This window comes from Portunus trituberculatus, chromosome 43 (assembly GCF_017591435.1).
Source record: "Portunus trituberculatus isolate SZX2019 chromosome 43, ASM1759143v1, whole genome shotgun sequence".
NCBI classification, from domain to species: domain Eukaryota; kingdom Metazoa; phylum Arthropoda; class Malacostraca; order Decapoda; family Portunidae; genus Portunus; species Portunus trituberculatus.
Window position 1 is genome coordinate 15,383,177 of NC_059297.1, and position 25,664 is coordinate 15,408,840.

Sequence of the window (25,664 nt, forward strand, 5' to 3'; positions counted from 1 at the left end):
GTGAATACACACACACACACACACACACACACACACACACACACACACACACACACACACATGCAGTTAACGTATATACAAGATAAAGAGTTGAACATTCATAAAAAAAAAATAAAAAAATAAATAAAAGAGAGATTACAGGATCAGATTAGGAAGGAATGCAATGTAGCATCCAAAGAGTTTCTTGCATATGTAACAAGAATAAGTCTAAAGGCAGTATCGATCCCTTAAACACAGATTGTCAATTGATAGATGGTAATGAGGACGAGCAAGGCTTTAAATAATTACTCTTACAAATTTTTAATAAAGAAAGTTAACCCAAATTAAACATGATGTTGACAAAGATGGAGAGGAAAATTTTACGGATATCAGCATAACTTACGACATTTTGAGAGATAAATATTAATTTCAAGAGGACAAAATCACTGGTTAGACAAATCTTACCTTGCATTTAAAAGAGTGTAGTGATAAAGTTAGGCTACACTTGAGGAGACTGATTATCTAAAATATGTGTGTGGTTCCTAATTAGTGAAGCCAAACCACCTTAAGTCCGATTGCTACCTTGTTAGTCCATCATCGACCAGAGATAAAAAAAACCTATTATGGCAAAGAAGAACATGTAAATTCTAAAATATGTATGCATTGATATTGATTCTTAGCGTGATTCCATAAACGGTAAATCGTATCTGTCAAATTTTTCGTTCTTTAAGATTGTGCTTGAAGTAGTAGATAACGATGATCACTGTGATGTGATATATCTTTCTTTTCAATAACACTTTAAGTAGAGATTCCCATCAAGGTTCATTAAGTACTCGTAAGGTGGAAGGTCGTGGAACAGACGACAATTTTTTTTTTTCACCTGATTAAAGTTTAGCTTACTTGTTGGGAGCTAATAGTACAACAAAAAAGTAAATAGAAATCGGATAAAGTTATTAGTGGAGTTCTGTATAGGTCTATTTTACCCACATCACATTTCATTGTTAGCATCAATGTTCTTGATTTAGGGCTGAGTAAAGGCGTCATAAGAATTTTTGCAGACGACACCAAAATAGGATGAATAGTCTGACCAGTGTGTGATGTTCTAAGTCTGTACACACACACACACAAAAAAAAAAAAAAAAAGTAGGATATCCAGATTAATTTGAAACATGTAAAGTTACATTCATTGGCAAGGAATACAGTACAAGATGATAAAGTACATATATATAGATATGGGATAGAAATATTCAGCAAAGATCTAAAAAAAAATTTAATCAAGGAATATATTGTAGCTTTTACAAATGGTTATAAACTACACAAATTCAGATTTTAAAAAGGAGATCGGAAAAATCAAATAGAGCTTGTAGATATGTGAAAAATAAACGAGAACATGAACAGTGTGCAGGGATTTAATTGTTTAAAGTTTCATATGTCACATCTCGTTTCTGGTAGAATTTCCAAGCTTCATAAAATCACAATGTTTGTCAGAAAAGAGTATAAAGGATGTAACAGGTATTGATCAATAACTAAAGATAATTTCAATCTTTTGAAAAATAAGTTTTCTAACCATGAAAACACTTTAAATATCCTTAATACAATTGAGCTGATGCTGTGCTACTGAAGGCGATGCAAATTATTGACATTTGTTTGTATTTGCCAAACTGCAAATTTCTAGAAGTTTACTGATTTGCGGCTTGCATAAGATGATATTTAATGACTTTTGTCGATTTGCTTTTGCGGCAATGTATTAGTCTTGAGAGGCGTATCTTGGAAACAAAATTCGCTCCCCAAAGAAGGAAAACGCAGCCAGCAAGAATCCTACCAAGAGGATGAAGAAGATCCCCTGCAGGTGGTCCAGGTTGAGCGCAGTGAGGGCGTCCTCCTCCACCTCCCCTTCATCCTCATCAGCGGCTTTGTTCCTCTGTTGGTAACATAGCAATGCTTTATTGTTTAATAAGTGATACCGTTTGTTGCACTTTTTTTATTGTTTCCATGTCTAAATTTTCACACATTATATACGAGTATGCGCAACATTAACATACATATACAGGGATGGTGGAAAGTAACTCTTTAATTTATACTGTTTTAATGACAGGAAAGTTGAATGAAAAAAATGTGTATATATTCCGTGTGTGTGTTTCACTGTTTGATCTGCTGCAGTCTCTGACGAGACAGCCAGACGTTACCCTACGGAACGAGCTCAGAGCTCATTATTTCCGATCTTCGTATAGACCTGAGACCAGGCACACAACATACACCGGGACAACTCCTCGATTTACATCCCGTACCTACTCACTGCTAGGTGAACAGGGGCTACACGTGAAAGGAGACACACCCAAATATCTCCACCGGGCCGGGGAATCGAACCCCGGTCCTCTGGCTTCACACACACACACACACACACACACACACACACACACACACACACACTCGACTCACAATCGAGAGGGTTCGGGATTGAGTCCCGGGAGGTGGCGAGGCAAAAATGGGCAAACCTCTTAATGTGTAGCCCCTGTTCACTTAGCAGTAAATAGGCACGGGATGTAACTCAAGGGATTGTGGCCTCGCTTTTCCGGTGTGTGGAGTGTGGTGTGGTCTCAGTCCTACCCAACGATCGGTCACTACGAGCTCTGAGCTTTCTCCGTAGGGGAAAGATTGGCTGGGTGACCAGCAGACGACCGTGGTGAATAACACACACACAAACACACACACACACACACACACACACACACACACACACACACACACACACACACACACACACAGACACATGCCACTCAGGGCCCCCAGAACTGACCGTTATCATCATAGTGCTATCCCCTCCATGGTGCGAGTTATAAATAGCTAAGTTAAGGTTCTAATCTTAAGTCTCCCTCAATCCCCATATGCACCTACATCTTCATGTAGTGCTCCCCCTCCCCACATGGTTCGAACCATAAATAACCTATAGCCGCTAAGTTAAGATTCTAATATTAAATCTCCTTCAATCCCCATATGCACATTTTCAGTATGTATGTACTGCAATTACTAATAAACCGCATTATTATCATCATCATTATTACACAATCACACACACACACACACACACACACACGGCCCGGTAGCTCAGTGGTTAGAGCGCTGGCTTCACAAGCCAGATGACCGGGGTTCGATTCCCCGGCCGGGTGGAGATATTTGGGTGTGTCTCCTTTCACGTGTAGCCCCTGTTCACCTAGCAGTGAGTAGGTACGGGATGTAAATCGAGGAGTTGTGACCTTGTTGTCCCGGTGTGTGGTGTGTGCCTGGTCTCAGACCTATCCCAAGATCGGAAATAATGAGCTCTGAGCTCGTTCCGTAGGGTAACGTCTAGCTGTCTCGTCAGAGACTGCAGCAGATCAAACAGTGAACACACACACACACACACACACACTAAAATTGAAGGTTTTGAGGTAAAGAGTTACACAATGCAGTATGTAAGATGAGTAATTAGATGACATATCTGAAGACGGGAGAAACCATTATAATAGGGTTCGCTTAGTAATTCAAATCCTATTTCTCCTAGAGTAACCAGAATTTCACATTAGCTTAATACTCCAGTAAATCTAGGGTTCAACCTAAAACAAATTGCAATAGATTGTTTCTCACTTCTGAGTGACTTGACTAGTCCTCAGGTACATCATACTAAAAATCCCCATGACTTTGTCAATTTTCAAAATATGCATAAACTTGTATATATATTTCAAAAGAGGAAAGTTTGTTCAACAATTTTTACTTCGATGCATTTTGTCATGGATGCCACTAGTTCTGAGGAATATGTCTTTGAAAATAAAATCAGCAATCAAAATTTAATATTTTATTATTTTTTTCCTATATATTTATTTATCTTTGTAAAATAACCTGCCATTGCTATAAAACAATCAATTCTGAACAATTTTTATTGAGTTGTGTTTCCTGATAAAACTATTATTTTACCAGATATATGACTTTTAAGAAAATTCCAAAATGGCCGCCGTTGATCCCCTTCCACCACATGGATTCATGGGGATTTTTAGTATGATGTACCTGAGGACTAGTCAAGTCACTCAGAAGTGAGAAACAATCTATTGCAATTTGTTTTAGGTTGGGCACAATTTTATGCTAGATTTACTGGACTATAACCTCATTGACAGTAATGGGTGATCTCAAGACGGGAGAAACCATTATAACGGGGTTCGCTTAGCAAGGATAGTGAACAGTATTTGGGACGCATCCAATAACACAGTAGTAGGGAATTTGTGTCACGAGTGGAAAGATTGGAATTCCTGGCAAGTTTATTTCCATATAATGATAAATTATCAGAAATAATAATCACTCTCTCTCTCTCTCTCTCTCTCTCTCTCTCTCTCTCTCTCTCTCTTCCACAACAAATCAATACAATTTCCTTCTATAATGATATCTAAGTCACTCCAAGCTCGTATACGAATGCAACAACGTAACTCATCACTGAACATTATTGTCTCATGTGCAACAATTCTAACTTTCTCCCTTCACCTATATATTCTTACATCAGAATTACTTCATCGTATCCCTATAACAAATTTTAATTCAACATCGTCCACTATATCCTCTAAACGTTATTACAATATCCGAACACTGTGCTTTATTCATCAGTGAATATCATATAATAGTAGTAATTACAACTTCCCCTTTTCAATCCGGTTACCCATATATAAGAATTACTTTTGCTTAGTACATGAATACAACAACATAACACACCACTGAATATAATCAGTTCTTATATATTCATACAAGTAACGTCATTCAATGAATCTTGCATGGAATAAACTCAACTTCTTTTTGGTAACCATACTTAAGAACTACTTTAACTTCGTCCATGAATACAACAAGTAATTATGTTATGTAACTTACTTGTGAAAATATACCATATGCAACATAGGTATGGAGATGTACACATGATTCTCTATTCATAACATGGGGATATAAGTACATATCGGTGTCATATTGATCTAAGTACACACACACATGATTTTATATCCACATATACTAAAATAATACCTAAACATCCTGTCATGATTCTTCCTCCATTCTAATTTACCTCAAAGACTGCATTGCAACTCTTACTGTTATATGAAGTATGTTGCCTCCTTGGCTACAGCTGAGATCGGGCCCACCCAGAGCTTCAGCTGATTCCCTTTCTGCTTCTTTCTTGTCTCTTTCTGCCCCCATTCCTCTCTAACTTTCCTTCATAGATATCAAGGGAGCGTGTCTTGACCTACACAACATACCCCTCAAGAGTACTGGTCACCAGTCACGTAAAAGCAAGGTAAAAGCCCATGTGTGCGGTACCAATAACATGTATAGGACAACTACAATACATAACTGTTGTCCTGTCCAGGATGTTTACCTGATACCCTGGCCCGGGTCATTAAAAGTGTTTCCTTTCGACCCTTCGAGCTTCTACCCTTCTAATCCCTTTTATGGCTGGGTCAATATCTGAGTTTACGACAACACACTGCATACTGGCTAACTATCTTATAACCATGTTTTCTTTATTTCTTGTTTCTTCATATGTTATATTGTGATGTAGGTATCCCACAAGTTTTATTTTCATTGATCCCCATTTCACTTTCATTATAGAATTGACACATTATCACAAGTTTCCTTATTTACATTTCTTAGAGGTGTCAATCATCATTAACAGAACGCGTCAACTACTTAAAAACCTGTTCTTTTCTATGACCCTTTTCAACATCTGCATCATATGGTCTATATACACAACAAACAGCAGGCGACTTGAGGGATCTCCTTGGCGAACACAACCATTAGCATCTATTGCATGTTACTGATAGAAATATATGTTCTTGGTGCATGCATACATAACTTTAATGGCCTGCAACATCACTTTGGTGTAGCCCCATTCTCTCAATCTTTCAATCAACTTTCCACAGGGAACCCTATCATATGCTTTGCTAAAATCTATAAATAATACAAGCAGTTCTATCTCTTTAAATGAAACATAATCACATATGTATCAATCTTAGCATTATTATTTGTTTAAGACATCCTCTGCTTTTTTCAGTGCCACCTTGACATTCATCTATGTTAAACCAGTTTCACAGTCTACTCAATATCATAGTGTCAAAAATCTTAGCCAGTGAACCCATTATGCTTATCCCTCTGTAATTACCGCAAATCAGTCTGTACACAGTGCAGTTTGTGTCATTACATCTGTGCTTCCCTGCAATTTATATGAATGAGTCACCAGAGTGTGGAGGTAATCTGTATTTCAAGAAAATGGCACTTGTTCAACAAGAACCATACAGGCATAAGGAGGCTGCCATTATAGATGGTGTGAGATGAAACATTGATCTTAGATTACTTGATTTTTATTTATTATCATTTCTTTTAATATGATGAAATATGATCACTCTTTGAATGTAAGAAATAACAAAAGTCAAGCATTTGATTACATTGGTGTATGAGACACCTAATCAAAACATTCTAAGTTATTTTTCATCTTTATAGTGCAGTGTTATTGCAACATCATGTAGGAATGTAATTGATAAACTAAAAAGAACATTCAGAAGCTGTGAACAATATACTATTGAATTCCAAAACCTGGAGACCTACATTTCTGAAAATACATACTTTTACTACAGATTTTGGAAGAAATAATCCACATGCATATGTAGAGGAGATACTCTATTCTTACATAGTATAATGTGGATGCCAGGTGTATGTTGTTGTGGTGCTCTCTGTTTTCAGCATGTGTGGCAGTGTGGCTGGTAGAATGGTTTCCAGAGAGCATTAGCCGAGGTGCTGAGTTGTGAGGGTGGTAGAGTCACTCTCTCTTTCCATTGCCTCACATATTCCTTCAGATCATGCACCACTGACTTGTACCTGAACAAGAAAGGAGGGAGAGAGGGGGGTTAAAACCTGTACTACTGCACTACAGAAGTATAAGTGTGGGTGAATAATTTTTTCCTTTTTTTCAGTGGAAATGTTTTTCAAATTTGTATTTTTCTTATTTAAATCACAATATTGTTCATTAGGACTATTGAAGAAAGTGTTGTGTTTTAAGATCCAATTAGTTATCTTTTAAGCCAGTATAGGAGAGGAGAATAGATGAGCATGAATAATGTAAGATACTATTACGTATATATTCTAATTGCATAACATCATTATATTACTTCTGTCAATGAAGGAATAGTTCCACAGGGTTGGAAAAGGACAATCATTGTACCCATCCCATTCAATGGATGAGACATACAAAACCAATTAAATTACGGAACAGTTTTGTGTTTGAGTGAGATAGCAAAAAAAAAAAATAAATAAATAAAAATAAATAAAATATATATATATATATATATATATATATATATATATATATATATATATATATATATATATATATATATATATATATATATATATATATATATATATATATATATATGAAAGGATGGTAAAAAAAAATGGACTAAGTTCTTGAAAGATAACAAAATCCTTATAAATTGTCAATTTGGTTTTAAAAAAGGTAGGTTTTGTTTTACAAACATGACCAGTTATTATTTAAGAGTAATTAATGTAATTCAGAAGAGATGGTTCGATAGACTGCATTTACTTAGAATTAAGAAAAACTTTTGTTAATATGCTACATAAAAGACTTTTATGGAATGGAAGATAAGAGGTTTTAATGAAAAACTGCTTGAGTAAATGGAGTATTAAAAAAAAACAACAACAACAACAACAACTGCAAACTCTAATAAGGAGCAAGCCATCCATGTGGAGGTCAGTATTAAGTGGGGTCCCACAAGGGTCAGTGTTAGCACTATATATTAATGTTTGCAGTTTACACAAATGATATTGTGAAGAATTATCAAACTATAGTGGAATCCTACTATTCATACATAATTTGTTTCAGGAAGCTGTAGTAATTGCAATTTGTACAAATGACAAGCATTTTTTTCCCTAAGAAATAATATGAATTGGATTAATCAGTCCCAGACCAATATATAATCGCTTATTTAACCTTTAACTGATGGTGATCATTCATGTAAGCACACATCATTTCATTTTGAGGCAGTTGGTGGTGATGACTGGCTAGCCTGTTCTATTTATACCTCCCTCTCACACCTTATTAGACAACAGAGAGGGAAGGTTCCTTGGACTTTTGCTGCCTCCCAGAATTCACTTATCATTACGATAAGTGAATGTGTTTGCTTTGTGTTTCATGCATTTTTTTTTTTTTTTTATGCAGGAGGGAAGCCAGCCAAGGGCAACAAAATATAAAAAAAAAGCCCATTTGAGTGCTGGTTTCCTTAAAGAGAAGTAAAGAACTAGCCAAAATTAAGGAACAAATGTCTTGAAATCTCCCTCTTAAAAGAAGTCAAGTCGTAGGAAGACAAAAATACAGAAGTAGGCAGGGAGTTCCAGAGTTTATCAGAGAAAGGAGTGAATGATTTAGAGTACTGATTAACTCTTGCTTTAGAGAGTTGGACAGTATAGGGGTGAGAGGAAGAAGAAAGCCTTGTGCAGCATCGCATTTATGTATGTATGTATGTATGTAGAGAGAGAGAGAGAGAGAGAGAGAGAGAGAGAGAGAGAGAGAGAGAGAGAGAGATTTTCTTGCATGCATATGTTTTATGCCCGTCTCCCAACGTAACACACACACACATACGTCAGTATGAGGTCTGAGCTCTTTCTGTAGGGGAAAAGCTGGCTGGGTGACTAGCAGGCAACCATGGTGAACACACACACTTCTCACTACTTTAACATTAACAAGAGATGGCAACAAAGCTTGTGTGGATGATGCTTTTTATCTGAAAGCTAGCACAAAGCTGAAGTGAATGTGTAGTGTGGCCAGTAAAACTATGTTACACAAATGTAGAATGATGGTTAAATTTTACTTGAAAAAGTTGGATGAATGGCGAGTTGTACGATTCATAGTTTGGTAAGTATTTCCATTGTTTTTATGTATTTGGAGAAGAGACACAATCAGTAAGACAGGAATTGAATCTTTGAAATATGATAAATGTGATCCCATTGAAAAGCCTCAATATGAAATCATTTTTGGTGACTGGAGTAATCCTGAGTCACTTGTGGCTATCTCAATAATCCACAATGCTATTACTACTACATGACTGCATCTTCCCAGCAGCTTTTTCCAGCAGCAAGATATCTAAGTGTTGTGATCACCTTCATTTTGACGTAAGTGGATTGCTCCTCTCTGTGTCACACTAGATTGTCTAAACAGTATTTCCATGTCACAAAGTTGATACATTACATCTTAACTGGATAGATAATTCCTGAGCTAGAGATATGGAGTGGCTATATTGGTTGTGGGAGCATCTATCAATAGGTGCTAGGACAGGATGGATAGGTGTCTGGGAATGGATTAATCCATTTTACTTTGATTTGCTAGAGGAAAATAGTTTTAGTGTAAGAACATCAAACAACATTCAGGAATTAATTAAGTTTGAGAACTAAGGTTCCACTATATATATATATATATATATATATATATATATATATATATATATATATATATATATATATATATATATATATATATATATATATATATATATATATATATATATATATATATACAAGGACAGTCAGAAAGTTGTGCAATTTGGTATGTTAAGGGAGCATGGTGAGAAATATACACCATCAATGAATTTAGTTGGAGTTAATCTGAAGTCAAAACCATTAGATATAAAATTACGAAGACACAATAGAGTTGGCTTGAGAGGAAGTTGGACAGTTGCATACATAAATACAATATCCAGCTTTGGATTGAAAGTGTGAATAGAAAAGCAAGAGGGAATAGAAGGAGTTGCTACCAGTATTCATATGTCTTGGAGAGGAAAAGATAAGCACAGAAGGGTGGTAGGTAGTGAGAATTAGTTATGGCGTATTGTTACAGTGTTGTAACACCATTCTTACTCTGATGAGTCTGGACTGATTGGCGGGTAGTCTTCATAAGGATCAGAGAGCAGATCATACAACTCAGGTTGAGAGGACAAGTCTGTGACATTTGGTCCATGGCAGTCACATAATGCTAAGTGATGCCAACCACACTGGGTGCTGCCCTTCCACCACTTGGGTTTAGCCAGATGCATCTTATAAACATGGTCACCTGAAAACAAAAAATAACTTTCATGAATGAATGATTGGCAAGTAGGCAATATAACTAAAGGAAGGATGAAAATGAAAAACCATTGCATTTCCTAGCTTCAACAAACTTTTGGGATCCAATTGGGGAAAATTGAGTTCTTAAATGGGAGAGCAAAATTACTTCATATATATATATATATATATATATATATATATATATATATATATATATATATATATATATATATATATATATATATATATATATATATATATATATATATATATATATATACATATATAATATATATTATTTTCTTTTTTTTCTGGATTTTGACTAGTTTAACAAGGTGAAATTTCATTGCCTCCCCCCCTCATCCTAGCTTGTGTGGGCTGACCTAAACTAACCAACATAACCTAAGAGATTAACTTAGCTAAACCTAACCTCATTAAGAGGAGACAGTAAACAGTTGCTGAAATAATAACTACTCTCAGTGAGGTTTTGAAGCACTTGATTAGGAATTTTTTTTTTATTGTTTGATGTAGTTCAAACAAGGTAGGAACCAGCCATGAGGTCCAATGATATGCTAGTACTTTAAACAGGGTCAAAAGCTTTCATGAAAAGATAACGGGATAAGTGTCTTTAAACCACTCTTGAGTGAGTCAAGTTATTGGAAGGTGAAAATACAGCAACAAGGCCAGGGGAGGAGATGAATGTAGTTATCAAGATCAGAAGACTAGTTTGCGTGAATTGAACAGTTTGCGTACAACTCCACCAAGCATGTGAAGCATCCACCATACATGGAAGGATAAGGCCCCTCAACAGAGTTAGCAGCTGAGAATGAGAAAACTGGCAGAAGCAACTCAGAATACCTCACTTCATAGAAGCTACTTTAACTAGAAATGAGATGTTAAGTTTCCAGTTTGTATTACAAGTAAAGAACACACTGAGGATGTTCAGTATAGAAGAAGAGAACAGTTGAATGTTGTTGAAGAAGAGAGGATAGTTGTCTGGAGGGTTGTGTCAAGCTGATGGAAGGAGGAATTATGTTTTTGAGGCATTAAAGAATATTAAGTTTGCTCTGCTCCAATCAGAAGTTTTACAGAGATCAGAAGTCAGATGGTCTGTGGCTTCCCTGCATGATCTGTTTACTCTCTCATGTATGAAAAGATGTGGAAAATGCATGGTGCTATCATCAGTGTTGGAATGAATAAGACAAGAAGTTTGATTTAGAAGATTATTGATGAAGAAAAGGAAGGGTGTCGATGACAGGACAGAATCCTGAGGAACACCCATAATGCTGCAAATGCACTAAGCTAATGAAGAATGGTGTGCTAGTTTATGGGAGTACCTTTTGATAGTATAGCATCACTCATGGTGTGAATAGTCATGTCACAAAGTCACCACCTTTGGCCCATGACATCACATTATTAGCATAGCATAGCAAGATAAAAGATAGCAAGAGATGCAACATTCTGACAGTGAGAAGGAGGCTGAAGACAGTCATTTAGAGGAGAGAGGAATTGATAAGATGAAAAGCTTTTGATTTCAGCTGGTGTGAACCCACCTCAAGTAGCATATGTATCCTATCCACAATTGAAAAAAGATATTGGGTGGGAGCATCTATTTTCCACATTAACCTTAAAGGTTTCATGGAACTACCTCTCTCTCTCTCTCTCTCTCTCTCTCTCTCTCTCTCTCTCTCTCTCTCTCTCTCTCTCTCTCTCTCTCTCTCTCTCTCTCTCTCTCTCTCTCTCTCTCTCTCTCTCTCTCTCTCTCTCTCTCTCTCTCTCTCTCTCTCTCTCTCTCTCTCTCTCTCTCTCTCTCTCTCTCTCTCTCTCTCTCTCTCTCTCTCTCTCTCTCTCTCTCTCTCTCTCTCTCTCTCTCTCTCTCTCTCTCTCTCTCTCTCTCTCTCTCTCTCTCTCTCTCTCTCTCTCTCTCTCTCTCTCTCTCTCTCTCTCTCTCTCTCTCTCTCTCTCTCTCTCTCTCTCTCTCTCTCTCACCTGTGTCCATCCTTACAGCATGTAGTGATGTTCCACAGTGGTGAAGGAACAGCCTCGGTGTCTTGCTTCCTTTGGCTCCCTTCAGTAGCAGTTCAGAAATGTCCTCGCCATCCAGCTCCTATGACCCAGACCATAAGATTTTCTTATTGTCAGTATATCAAGCATAATTAAGCAACTCAAAGTCAACCAATAAAATTTGTTCTACGGATGCTACAACTATATGGAAGTGGCATTGTGATAATGATGTGATCAGCAGTATGATATGTTAACATGAGTAATGCCACTATCTTGTATCTTGTGAAGTAACATTTATGTATGTATGTATCTATTTATTTATTTATCTATCCATCCATCTATCCATCCATCCATCCATCCATCCATCCATCCATCCATCCATCCATCCATCCATCCATCCATCCATCAATCCATCCATCCATCCATCCATCAATCCCCCCCCCCTCTCTCTCTCTCTCTCTCTCTCTCTCTCTCTCTCTCTCTCTCTCTCTCTCTCTCTCTCTCTCTCTCTCTCTCTCTCTCTCTCTCTCTCTCTCTCTCTCTCTCTCTCTCTCTTTATATATATATATATATATATATATATATATATATATATATATATATATATATATATATATATATATATATATATATATATATATATAAGGAGTGCCAAATAATGATAGCCCCATCCCAAACCCAGGATAAATGAAGCATGATAGAAGAAAAACAAAACTATCGATAGATAACACAATTCATTGTTGGTTTACACTTACAAGCTCAATATTCAGTGTTCACTCCACTGGCATCACAAACACCTTGAAGAGAAAAGTGACTCAAAAAGCTCTGCATTGATCTAACTCCATTTCTCGAAGGACAGTATCAATGTGCTCCTCAATCCTGGAACAATTAAATTGAGTTGATAGAGATTCAGACAGCATTCTTTCTTCAACATTGTTCTTCAAGAGTTACTTTTATCTTCCTATCCTGGTCATCTTCAAGGTGTTCGTGGGGCCAAAGGAGCGAACGCTGAATACTGAACTAGTAAGTGTAATCTAACTATGAATTGTGTTATCTAACAGCACTTTATTTTTTTTCCTATCATGCTTCGTTTATCCTGGGTAGGGAGTGGGAGCTATCATTGTTTGGCACCATCCCACATGAATTTAGCTGAAAGTCTTACTCAGATATAAATCAAATAAATAGTTTTGAATACATATATGCAAATTATTAGTCTTCACTCAGTGGAAAGACCAGACTGACAGTCCACAGCATAAGATTGACTGAAAATTGGAGAGGAGGTAGCACATTACCTTGTCCATGGCTTGAGGCACGAGAGTGTGGACTCGAGGAAGACCAGCCAGGGAGAGCAAAGTGGGCATCAAGTCCATATGGGAGGTGGGCGTATCAAGGGTCACTCCTCTGGGGATATGCCCTGGCCACCTGAATATTCCTGGTACTCGGATGCCACCTTCTGACCCACCCTGCCGCTTTCCACCTGTTATAGGGAACAGATAACAATTTTAAGTCTTCATAGCACAGATGCTGAAAGAGGAATTTGAATGATCTCTACATATTTCTCATGTGGTTAGGATCTCATGCCATCTTTACATGTTTGTGTTGAGCAGCTGATTAAATCACTACAACAAATCTTTCTGTCAGTGAGACATGAACTTGACGAGGAATATTTTTGCGCTAGAGGAGACTGCAACAATGAGATGGTGAGATGTTTTTGTTAAGTTAGATGTAATTGTGATATGTAACATTTGATGACAATTTAAAAATTCTCTGCAGTCTTGTAAGATATAAATTAATTAATGCCTTTACTCTAATGTGTGAATTGCCAGCATTGGGATGAAAGTAAAGAGGATTGGTGAAACTATCACTCCATCATGAAAATTACTCTTAATGGGTATTAATTCAATTAAAGTATAACAATCTCGAAAATATGCCATTTGTTGAGTGGTTTAAAGTTACCAATGTGACCATGATACCCAGGTTCTAGGTGGTTACATCAGAGATGCGCTTGGGTGGTGATATGGGCCCTAATATGGGTGCCACTATGAATGAAATTGCCTGTGCCACTAAGGGGTGGAAGCTGAACAGCACTTCCATACATACTCTTCAAGTAGACCTACAGGCACTATAGGCCTAACATTAAAAAAAAATCACCATGATGAATGGATGAAACAATAGGGATCAAGTTGGATCATTCTGGAAGAAACCGATGTCAGTCCTCTTGGTAAGCAACAACCAGATAACATACCTGTGCACCTTCATCCAAATTAGACTCCAGCCAGCACCCAACTGACAAGCTCCTTCTCAACATTTTACTATCCTACTTGACATTCCACCCAAGTTCCAGCTGTATCTATATAGTTGCTGGCCTGGGAGCTGATAGATACTTAGCTATCGTGTTTCTGCCTAGCCCAAGGTAAATTTTTTTAATCTGTCACTGGCCTCCTATGTCAGTTTTGCCATGACACAAGGCATGGAGACTATTGTTGCCATAATGATGCGATAAGTGCATTAACGTCTTTTGACATGGTTATAAATAAGGAGATAATTTTGTGAACGAAGGCCTTGTTGCTTAGATTTCCCTTCTTAAGAGATGCTTTCAGCAATTTTGAGCATGCGCTTGTGATCTCATATGCAGATGATATGATGATAAGGAGGAAGTGATCAAATTCTGTTGTGCACTATAAGCAAGATGAGTTTACATGGAGTCACACCAATTTATTTTCCAACTTTGCGATGTCTTATGAAATAATACACGTGTTAAAATTTGATAGACCAAACCAGTTATTGGGATTTGTATTCTATATATATTTTTTTCGTTTAACTAAGTATCTCTCTCTCTCTCTCTCTCTCCCTCTGTGTGTGTGTAATTCACTGTTTGATCTGCTGCAGTCTCTGATGAGACAGCCAGACGTTACCCTACGGTACGAGCTCAGAGGTCATTATTTCCGATCTTGGGATAGGCCTGAGACCAGGCACACACCACACACCGGGACAACAAGGTCACAACTCCTCGATTTACATTCCGTACCTACTCACTGCTAGATGAACAGGGGCTACACGTGAAAGGAGACACACCCAAATATCTCTACCTGGCCGGGGAATCGAACCCCAGTCCTCTGGCTTGTGAAGCCAGCGCTTTAACCACTGAGCTACCGGGCCGTGTGTATGTATGTTTGTGTGTGTGTGTATGTGTGTTTGTGTGTGTGTGTGTGTGTGTGTGTGTGTGTGTGTGTGTGTGTGTGTGTGTGTATTTACCTATTTGTGTATTACAGGGCCCGAGCTAAGCTCTCTGTGACCTGTCTGCTTGTCCATTCCTGTCATATCTCCCTTTCATCTGATTGACACACACCGCGTCAACGACATCACTGCTCAGTTTATTCCACTTATCAATGCTACAATGCGGGAAACTGTATTTTCTCACGTCATTTAGACAGATGTCTTTTATTAGCTTTTTTCCATGTCCTCGGAGATGATTACTTGTGGTCACCTTTATCAACTCTCTGTCCAGTATGTCAATCTTGTTCACCAATTTATACATAGTTATCATGTCTCCTCTTGTTCTTCTCTCTTCTAATGTGGTCAGCCCCAGCTTCCTCAGTCTTTCCTCATAGTCTAACTCCTGAGTCCTGGTACCATCCTTGTTGCCAGCCTCTGTACCCTTTCCACCTTCTTCACATTTTTCTTCATATGCAGTGACCAGACACATGCTGCATATTCTAACTGGGGTCTTATTAAGGTACATAATATCTTCTTCATCATTCCTTCATCTAGGTAGTGGAATGCAAGGCCAATATTTTGAAGCATGTTATATGTTTTCCCAAAAATCTTGTTAATGTGTTTCTCATTGTGTGTGTGTGTGTGTGTGTGTAATTCACCTCAGTCGCCTGTTGGTCACCCAGCCAGGCTTCCCCATTACAGAGTGAGCTCAAAGCTCATAGACCAATCTTCGGGTAGGACTAAGACCACAACACACAGTCCATACACCGGGAAAGCGAGGCCACAACCCCTCGATTACATCCCTGCCTATTTACTGCTAGGTGAACAGGGCCACACATTAAAAACTTGCCCATTTGTGTGTGTGTGTGTGTGTGTGTGTGTGTGTGTGTGTGTGTGTGTGTGTGTGTGTGTGTGTATTTACCTAATTGTATTTACCTAATTGTAACATACGGAAAAGAGCTATGCTCGTGTTGTCCCGTCTCCATATCTATTAATGTCCAGCTTTTTCTTAAAATCATGAATATTCCTTGCGTTGACCACTTCCACGTCTAAACTATTCCATGCTTCCACCCTTCTATGAGGGAAGCTATATTTTTTCACATCTCTCCTATAAGTGGCCATTTTAGTTTTTTCCCATGCCCTCTCGACATTCTTTCATTCCACATACACAGATCTTCCCTATCCATTTTTCCATGCCAATCATCACTCTGTATATTGCTATCAGGTCTCCCCTTTCTCTTCTGTTTTCCAGGGTCGGAAGTTGCATTCTTTTCAGTCTGTCTTCATAAGTCAAATCTCTTAAGTCAGGCACCATTTTGTTGCAGCCCTCTGTACTTTCTCTAGTTTCCTTATGTGTTTCTTTAAGTTCGGAGCCCACTGTATTGTTGCATATTCAAGCCTCGGTCTTATCATTGCAGTAATTATTTTCTTCATCATTTCTTCATCTAAATATCTGAACGCCACTCTTATGTTCCTCAATAAGTTCAATACTTCTCCAATTATTTTGTTTATATGTCTCTCTGGCGATAGGTCATTGGTAATTGTCACCCCAAGGTCTTTTTCTTCATGACTGGTTTTATGTCTTCATTTCCTATCTTGTACATACTCCTGATTCTTCTTTCACTCTTGCCAAACTCTATTTTCTTGCATTTTGTCGTGTTGAACTCCATTTGCCATGTACAGCTCCATTTCCATATTCTGTCCAAGTCTTCCTGGAGTAGTTCGCAATCTTTGTCACATCTCACTTTTCTTAACAATTTTGCATCGTCTGCAAATAGGCTCACATAACTGGACACCCCATCCACCATGTCATTTATGTAGACCGCGAACATTACTGGTGCCAACACTGATCCCTGTGGAACTCCACTCTCCACCAATCCCCATTCTGATGGTCTGTCCTTAATTATTGTTCTCATTTCTCTTCCTACCAAAAGTCTTCCATCCATTTTAGTAAACTGCCATGCACTCCTCCTACCATTTCAAGTTTCCAGATCAGTCTCCGGTGTGGTACCTTATCAAAGGCCTTTTTTAAATCCAGATATATTCCATCAGCCCAACCATCTCTTTCCTGTATTACATCTATCACCCTCGAATAGTAACATATCAGGTTTGTCGTGCATGAACGCCCTTTTCTAAAACCAAATTGACACTCACAAAGTATGTCATTTTCTCCAAGAAGTCTGTCCATCTATTCTTCACCACCCTCTCACACATCTTAGCTACCACACTTGTAAGTGACACTGGTCTATAGTTCAATGGGTCTCTCTTGTTACCTGATTTATAGATTGGGACAATGTTAGCTCTTTTCCAGTCTTGGGGCACTACACCTTCCCTTAATGAGGCATCAATTACTTCACAAACTTTTTCTGCCAGTTGCTCCTGCATTCTCTTAAAATCCATCCTGATACCCCATCAGGTCCCACAGCTTTTCTCACTTCTAAACTCCCCATCATGTTCTTGATCTCCTCCACAGTTACTTGAAACTCCTTCATAATCCCTTTCTGTTCCATTACCAGTGGTTTGTCAAAAGCAGTCTCCTTTGTGAATACCTTCCGAAAGCATCCATTCATAGCCTCTGCCATTTCCTGGGATCTTCACTGCATACTCCATTTACTTCTAAACTTTCAATACTTTCTCTATTTTTGATGTTGTTGTTCACATGTCTGTAAAAAGCCTTGGTTGGTCTTTACATTTATCAATTATATCCTTTTCTTGTTTCTTTCTTTCTTCTCTTCTAATCAACACATATTCATTTCTTGCTCTTTTGTAACTTTCCCACTGCTTAATCCGTCTTTTCCTTCTCCACCTCTTCCATGCATCCTCTTTTCTTGTTCTAGCCTTTTCACATCTATCGTTAAACCAGTCCTGCTTTCCAACTTCTCTATGTTGTCTTATTGGTACAAATTTTTCTCACCTTCTTTGTATATTTTTATAAATTCCTTCCACTTTTCATTTGCTCCTTAGCACTCTTGAATTTCATCCAATTTGTCTCTTGAAAGAATTTCTTTAGGTTTCCAAAATCTGTCTTGGCATAATTCCATCTTCCCACTTTATATTCTTCATTTCTTCTAGATTTCTCTTCATCTATCACCTTGAACTCCAAAACTGCATGATCACTCTTTGCTAAAGGGCACTCCACCCTCATCTCCTCAATGACCATTGGCTCTGTACTAAAGACCAAGTCCAGTCTTGACGATGCTCCCTCTCCTCCAAACCTAGTATCTTCTTTGACCCACTGAGTTAACACATTTTCCATTGCCAGTGTCAATAGTGTATTTCCCATGTTGTCTCTGATCCTTCCATTGACCAGTCCTCCCAACACACCTCTTTACAATTAAAATCTCCCATCATTATAGTTCGTTCACAGCCACCCAACATTTCTTCCAGACATGTTCCTGTATCACTTATCATTTCTTCATATTCCTGTACTGACCATGCATTTGTCTTAGGTGGTACGTACACCACTATGTAGTGCCTCTTTTTCCTTCATTAGTTTCTGCTCTGATCTTTAGCACTTCTGCCTTTCCCATACCTTCTTTCACTTGATCCACCTTTATATCTTTTTAACCAGCAACATCACTCCTCCTCCCATCTTACCTACTCTATTTCTTTTCCAAACATTATATTTCCTTCTCCAACCATCATCAGGTCTTCTCCCTCTCTCAGTTTTGTTTCAGTAAGACCCACAATATCTGGGTTCTTGTCCCTCAAGTAATCGTTGAGTTCTAAAATCCCGATATCACTCCATTTATGTTGGAATACATTACATTCCGCTCATACGTAAGTTTCTTTAGTCCTTTCTTGCTGTACTTTTCTGGGTTATGAACCACTTCCTCAGTCTCATATCCAAGATTCTCCAGAAAAACTCTTTCTTCTCCTCTTCTGTCCTCTCTTCATTTTTTCAAAGCCTCCTTTCTCAACTCATTTAACATTTCTCTTTCCTTTTCACCGAGATCTCTTCTCAACCAAATCTTCCTTGTTGTTTCCTGCTGGGCTAGCCTCCATGACTTCTCCACCAATTCATCTACATCCTTTTGTGACTTAAGTTTGATTCTTATTGGCCTCATACCTTCTCTTGTGAACTTTCCAATTCTATGGAAGTCCTCTATTTCTTGTACTAGGTCTTTTCCTCCTCCTGCACCACATTAATGATATTATTTATCACCTTTTTATGTTTTCTCTCTCTCCATTTTACTCGGTGTCTTATCCTCCTCCACACCAAATATCACCACACATCTCTTTTTGTCTACAGTTTCCCTCACCAATGTCTCATTTGACTTAATAACCTTCACCACTTTCTCAGCAATCTTCTCTTCTATGATCTGTTGATCTATAATTTCAGCAAGGCCCAAAGTTTTCTCCCCAGACTCTTTGATTTCCTTTTCCAGACTTGCAACTTTGTAATTTACCTCCTTTCTTTCCACTTCCTGACTTTTTTTCCATTCAGCCTGCTTCTCCATCACTTTTCCTAGAGATTCTCCACATTTTTCGCAATTCACTTTAATTAGCTTAACTTCCTCTTTCAGTGCTTCATTTTCCTTCTTCATATCGGCACAGTCTTTCTTTACATTGTCATAACTCGTTTCCAGGCCCCCATACTTTTCAAACAGTTTTGTGTGTGTGTGTGTGTGTGTGTGTGTGTGTGTGTGTGTGTGTGTGTGTGTATTTACCTAGTTGTAGTTTTACAGGGCCTGAGCTTTATGCTCATGTGGCATCGTCTCCATATCTACACTTATCCAATTTCTCTTTAAAACTATGCACACTAGTTGCTGACACCACTTCCTCACTCAAACTGTTCCACATCTCAACACATCTTTGAAGGAAACTATACTTTTTAACATCTCTCAGAGATCTTCCCTTCTTCAGTTTCTTACTATACGATCTTGTGCTTCTAATGTCATATTCTTCTCTCAGGATTAGTTTCTCATTATCCACTTGATCCATTCTGTTAATCAATTTATACACTTGTATCAGATCCCCTCTTTCTTCTCTGTTCCAGGGTTGGTAGATCCATTGCTTTTAGTTTTTCCTCATATGTCATCCCTTTAAATTCTGGAACCATTCTTGTAGCCATTTTTTGTAGTCTCTCCAATTTCCTTATGTGTTTCTTTTTACACAATTCCTGCATATTCCAATCTAGATCTTATTTTGTATGTGTTTGTGTGTGTGTGTGTGTGTGTGTGTGTGTGTGTGTGTGTGTGTGTGTGTGTGTGTGTGTGTGTGTGTGTGTGTGTGTGTGTGTGTGTGTGTGCTCAGAGGTCATTATTTCACTGTTTGATCTGAGACTGCAGTCACAGACAGACAGCCAGACACAACTCCTCGATTTACATCCTCACTCACTCATTATTTCAGATCTTCAGAGACCTGAGACCAGGCCAGGTCCTCTGGCTTGTGAAGCCAGCGCTCTAACCACTGAGCTACCGGGCCGTGTGTGTGTGTGTATGTGTGTGTGTGTGTGAATTCCATAGAAGAATAGAAAAAAAAAGAGTCGTGTTTGAATACAAAAAATCCTGCTTGGTGTCTGTGATACGAAAAGATTCAAGTATGCTTGGACAAGAAACTAATCTTGGATTAGATTACACTTAACCCTCGGCTATCGCTCCCAATTGGGGCCGAAATAGCTTTGCTATAGCCGGAAACGCGATAGCCGCATTGATCTTGGCGGGAAGGTGGTTTTGGCCAATGAGCGGTCAGATATTCCATGACGTCATGGCGGGGCGTGCGATAGCAGGCATCTGAGGTCGCGATAATGAAATTTTAGCAGCTTTTCATGGGTGTGCGATGGCAATAAAATGCGATAACTGAAGTCGCGATAGCCGAGGGTTGACTGTATACCATAATTTACATTAATGTTTACCATAAGCTTAACAATGAAAGAAAATGAAAACAGCTCAACTAATGTACATCATAAAGCTTCAGAAACTTTCCTGTAAGACATGCTTTCCTATGGTGCCTTTCTTTTTACGGAGAGGTGTCTGACCTTTAAAGCGTCCGTTGTGTCCTCCAATTCGCTCTCCAGTGTCCTCTACAGCCTCAAGGTGGCCTCCCTGGTCTGATGTGAAATAAACTACAGTGTTGTCCTCTAGACCCAACTCTGCCAGAGTGGCCAGGACCTTTCCCACACTGTCGTCCATTTCTTCCACGTTGTCTCCATAGCTATAATAATATAGAACGACAAGGATGCAAAGGCCATCGCCTAGTGCAGCATATATTGAGAAAAGTGAACTTAATAAGTACGAGGTGTCTCGTTCAAGGGAAACTTAATACAAGTATTAAGATCAAGTAGAAATGTATCAGCGGGCATTGTTGCTTACAGGAATCACGTCCATCATCAGAGCATCATGAAAAGACAAAAAAATGGAGTTTAAGGGTGGATAGCTTTCTCTATGGGACATTGTTATATGGACACTTGATACACATGCACTACTGACACATTGCTAGTCATGGCAAGATGATCATCAAGGCTCAATCATATTTTGATATCTTTTTTCCATTTAGGTAGATTTCATCAGTGTCAGTTCCTCTTATACTATACTAAAACTCATCCGTACCTACCCATAGGGCGTTGGTCATGTTTGCCGTGAGACAATTAAAAAATTTTTTTTTTTTTACGTAGGGAAGAGGGCCAGCCAAGGGTAAAAAAAAGAAAGTTAGAAAAAGGCCCACTTGAGCGCTGGCTCTCCAAAGACTTCAAAAGTGCCAAAACCGTCAGCCAGAATTAGGGGAGCAAATGCCTTGATACCTCCCTCTTAAAAGAAGACAAGTTGTAGGAATTCGGAAATACAGATGCAGGGAGGGAGTTCCAGAGTTTACCAGTGAAAGGGATGAATGATTAAGCGTACTGGTTAACTCTTGCATTAGAGAGTTGGACAGAATAGGGATGAGAGGAAGAAGAAAGCCTTGTGTAGCGTGGCCGCAGTTAGCAAGATCAGTAGAACAGTTACCATAAAAATAGCGATAAAATATAGAAAGGGATGCAACATTTCGGCGGTGAGAAAGAGACTGAAGACAGTTAGTCAGAGAAGGGGAGTTGATGAGACGAAGAGCTTTTGATTCCACCCTATCAAGCAAAGCTGTGTGACTGGAACCCCCCCAAACATGCGAAGAGTACTCCATACAGGGACGGATAAGGCCCTTATACAGAGTAAGCAGTTGGAGGGGCGAGAAAAACTGTCGGAGACGCCTCAGAACACCTAACTTCATAGAAGCTGTTTTAGCAAGAGATGAGATGTGAAGTTTCCAGTTAAGATTATGAGCAAAGGACAGACCGAGGATATTCATTGTGGAAGAGGAGACAGTTGAGTGTCATTGAAGAAGAGGGATAGTTGTCTGGAAGGTTGTGTCGAGTTGATAGATGGAGGAATTGAGTTTTGAGGCATTGAAAACTACTAGATTTTCTCTGCCCCAATCGGAAATCTTAGAAAGATCGGAAGTCAGGCGTTCCGTGGCGTCCCCGCGTGATCTGTTGATTTCCTGAAGGGTTGGACGTCTCTGAAAGAACGTGGAAAGATGTAGGGTGGTATCATCAGCGTAGGAGTGGATAGGGCAAGAAGTTTGGTTAAGAAGGTCATTAATGAATAATAGAAAGAGAGTGGGTGACAGGACAGAACCCTGAGGAACACCACTATTAATAGGTTTAGGAGAAGAACAGTAGCCGTCTACCACAGCAGCAATAGAGCGGTCGGAAAGGAAACTTGAGATAAAGTTGCAGAGAGAAGGATAGAAGCCGTAGGAGGGCAGTTTTGAAATCAAAGCTTTATGCCAGACTCTATCAAAAGCTTTTGATATGTCTAATGCAACAGCAAAAGTTTCACCGAAATCTCTAAAAGAGGATGACCAAGACTCAGTAAGGAAAGCCAGAAGATCACTAGTAGAGCGACTTTGACGAAAGCCATACTGGCAATCAGACAGAAGATTGTGAAGTGACATATGTTTGAGAATCTTCCTATTCAGGATAGATTCAAAAACTTAAGACAAGCAAGAGATTAAAGCTATAAGACGGTAGTTTGAGGGGATAGAACGGTCACCCTTTTTAAGAACAGGCTGAATGTAGGCGAACTTTCAGCAGGAAGGAAAGGTACAAGTCGATAGACAAAGTTGGAAGAGTGCAAGCACAGAAGCACAGTTTTTGAGAACAATAGGAGGGACCCCATCAGGTCCATAAGCCTTCCGAGGGTTTAGGCCAGCAAGGGCATGGAAAACATCATTACGAAGAATTTTGATTGTAGACATGAAATAGTCAGAGGGAGGAGGAGAAGGAGGGACAAACCCAGAATCGTCCAAGGTGGAGTTGTGAGCAAAAGTTTGAGAAAAGAGTTCAGCTTTAGAGACAGAAGAGATGGCAGTGGTGCCATCAGGATGAAATAAAGGAGGAAAGATGAAGAAGTGAAGTTATTTGAGATGTTTTTGGCTAGATGCCAGAAGTCACGAGGAGAGTTTGAGTTTGAAAGATTTTGACATTTCCTATTTATGAAAGAGTGTTTGGCAAGTTGAAGAACAGACTTGGCATGATTCCGGGCAGAGATATAAAGTGCATGAGATTCAGGAGATGGAAGGCTCAAGTACCTTTTGTGGGCAACCTCTCTATCATGTATAGCACGAGAACAGGCTGAGTTAAACCAAGGTTTAGAAGGTTTAGGTTGAGAAAAGAATGAGGAATGTACGCCTCCATGCCAGATACTAACACCTCTGTTATGCGTTCAGCACAAAGAGATGGGTCTCTGACACGGAAGCAATAATCATTCCAGGAAAATCAGCATAATACCTCCTCAGGTCCCCCAACTGGCAGAGGCAAAACGCCAGAGGCACCTTCGCTTTGGGGATCCTGCGGAGGATTGGAAAAATAGGACAAGATACAGAAATGAGATTGTGATCGGAGGAGCCCAACGGAGATGAAAGGGTGACAGCATAAGCAGAAGGGTTAGAGGTGAGGAAGAGATCAAGAATGTTGGGCGTGTCTCCAAGACGGTCAGGAATACGAGTAGGGTGTTGCACCAGTTGCTCTAGGTCATGGAGGATAGCAAAGTTGAAGGCTAGTTCACCAGGGTGGTCAGTGAAGGAGAGGAAAGCCAAAGCTGGTGGTGAACATTGAAATCTCCAAGAATGGAAATCTCAGCGAAAGGGTAGAGGGACAGAATGTGCTCCACTTTAGAAGTTAAGTAGTCGAAGAAATTACTATAGTCAGAAGAGTTAGGGAGAGATAAACAGCACAGATGAATTTAGTTTGAGAGTGACTGTTAAGTCGTAGCCAGATGGTGGAAAATTCGGAAGACTCAAGAGCGTGGGCACAAGAGCAAGTTAAGTCGTTGCGTACATAGACGCAACATCCAGCTTTGGAATGAAAATGAGAATAGAGAAAGTAGGAGGGAACAGAAAAGGGGCTACTGTCAGTTGCCTCAGATAGCTGTGTTTCGGTGAGGAAAAGATGAGGTTTAGTAGAGGAGAGGTGGTGTTCCACAGATTGAAAATTAGATCTAAGACCGCGAATGTTGCAGAAGTTAATGTAGAAAAAGTTGAGGGAGGTGTCAAGGCATTTGTGGTCTTCAACAGGAGAGGTGTCCGACCTGGAGACATTTTTGGTCTCCTCCCCAGAGGGGGACTCCGAGGCGTTGTTTATTTTGGGTCCCATTTTTCTTTTAAATTTTGATTTGGAGTGAAGGGTGTATGTGTGGTAAGTGCATGTAGTTTTGTGTGAAGAAGGAGAGCTGTTTTTAGAGGGTAGGCTGTGACTACCCCCTTGAGTTGTGAGACACAAAGGGAAACATTCAACGAGATCACAACTAGCTTTAATGGAAGGTTCACAGACTGTGCCAAATCTCCAATAAAAACAAACTACTCACTGTCCTGTAATCATAACATTATCAAAAAAACGTTCTCAGAACATTCAGAAACCTTAATTAAGTGGTAGATGATATAAATAATTGTCATGCACGAAAATAAATTAAGCTAGTTCATATACATGGACGGTGGAATTTCCCGGGGAGGTTGGGGGGATGAGTCGGGTCGCCACGCACGTGTCACTTCACTCCTCCTCTGGTCACTACCATGGAAGGACCCCCTCGTCATACACTGTCTTGCGCAGCCAGACCAAGGAATTCATATTCCGCCTTAATAGATATTTCTTGCAAGAGAAAGCAAATCGGGCAACATTCTTACCTTTAACTCAAGCAAGGAACCACTCAATATATTACTCTGTGTTTCTACTCGTATGTGCACTTATTTGACAAATATGTAAATTATTTATCTCATTTTCATGTATATAACCAGAATCTTTATTGCATTTAATGTACTATATAGCTGCATAGGTATTTGGGTCTCTTCTGACTTCTTTTAGTGAAGTAGAGAACGAT

At 39.0% G+C, this 25,664-nt stretch overlaps 1 protein-coding gene across 3 annotated transcripts in view; it reads right to left on the reverse strand.

Moving 5' to 3' along the window:
- Nucleotides 1-1,236: 1,236 nt before the first annotated feature.
- LOC123517968 (arylsulfatase H-like) overlaps nt 1,237-25,664 on the reverse strand; it is a 32,626-nt gene continuing 8,198 nt past the window's right edge. For 2 of the 3 annotated variants that reach the window (XM_045278470.1, XM_045278468.1), the window contains 5 exons: nt 21,296-21,471; nt 13,392-13,576; nt 12,085-12,202; nt 9,910-10,102; nt 3,797-6,858 (listed from right to left, as the gene is read on the reverse strand). In XM_045278470.1, the coding sequence (XP_045134405.1) occupies nt 6,720-6,858; nt 9,910-10,102; nt 12,085-12,202; nt 13,392-13,576; nt 21,296-21,471 (811 nt within the window). In that variant the 3' untranslated portion in view covers nt 3,797-6,719. Of the gene's footprint in view, nt 1,901-3,796; nt 6,859-9,909; nt 10,103-12,084; nt 12,203-13,391; nt 13,577-21,295; nt 21,472-25,664 lie in introns of those variants that run through there. The other variant, XM_045278469.1, reaches the window with a different exon arrangement.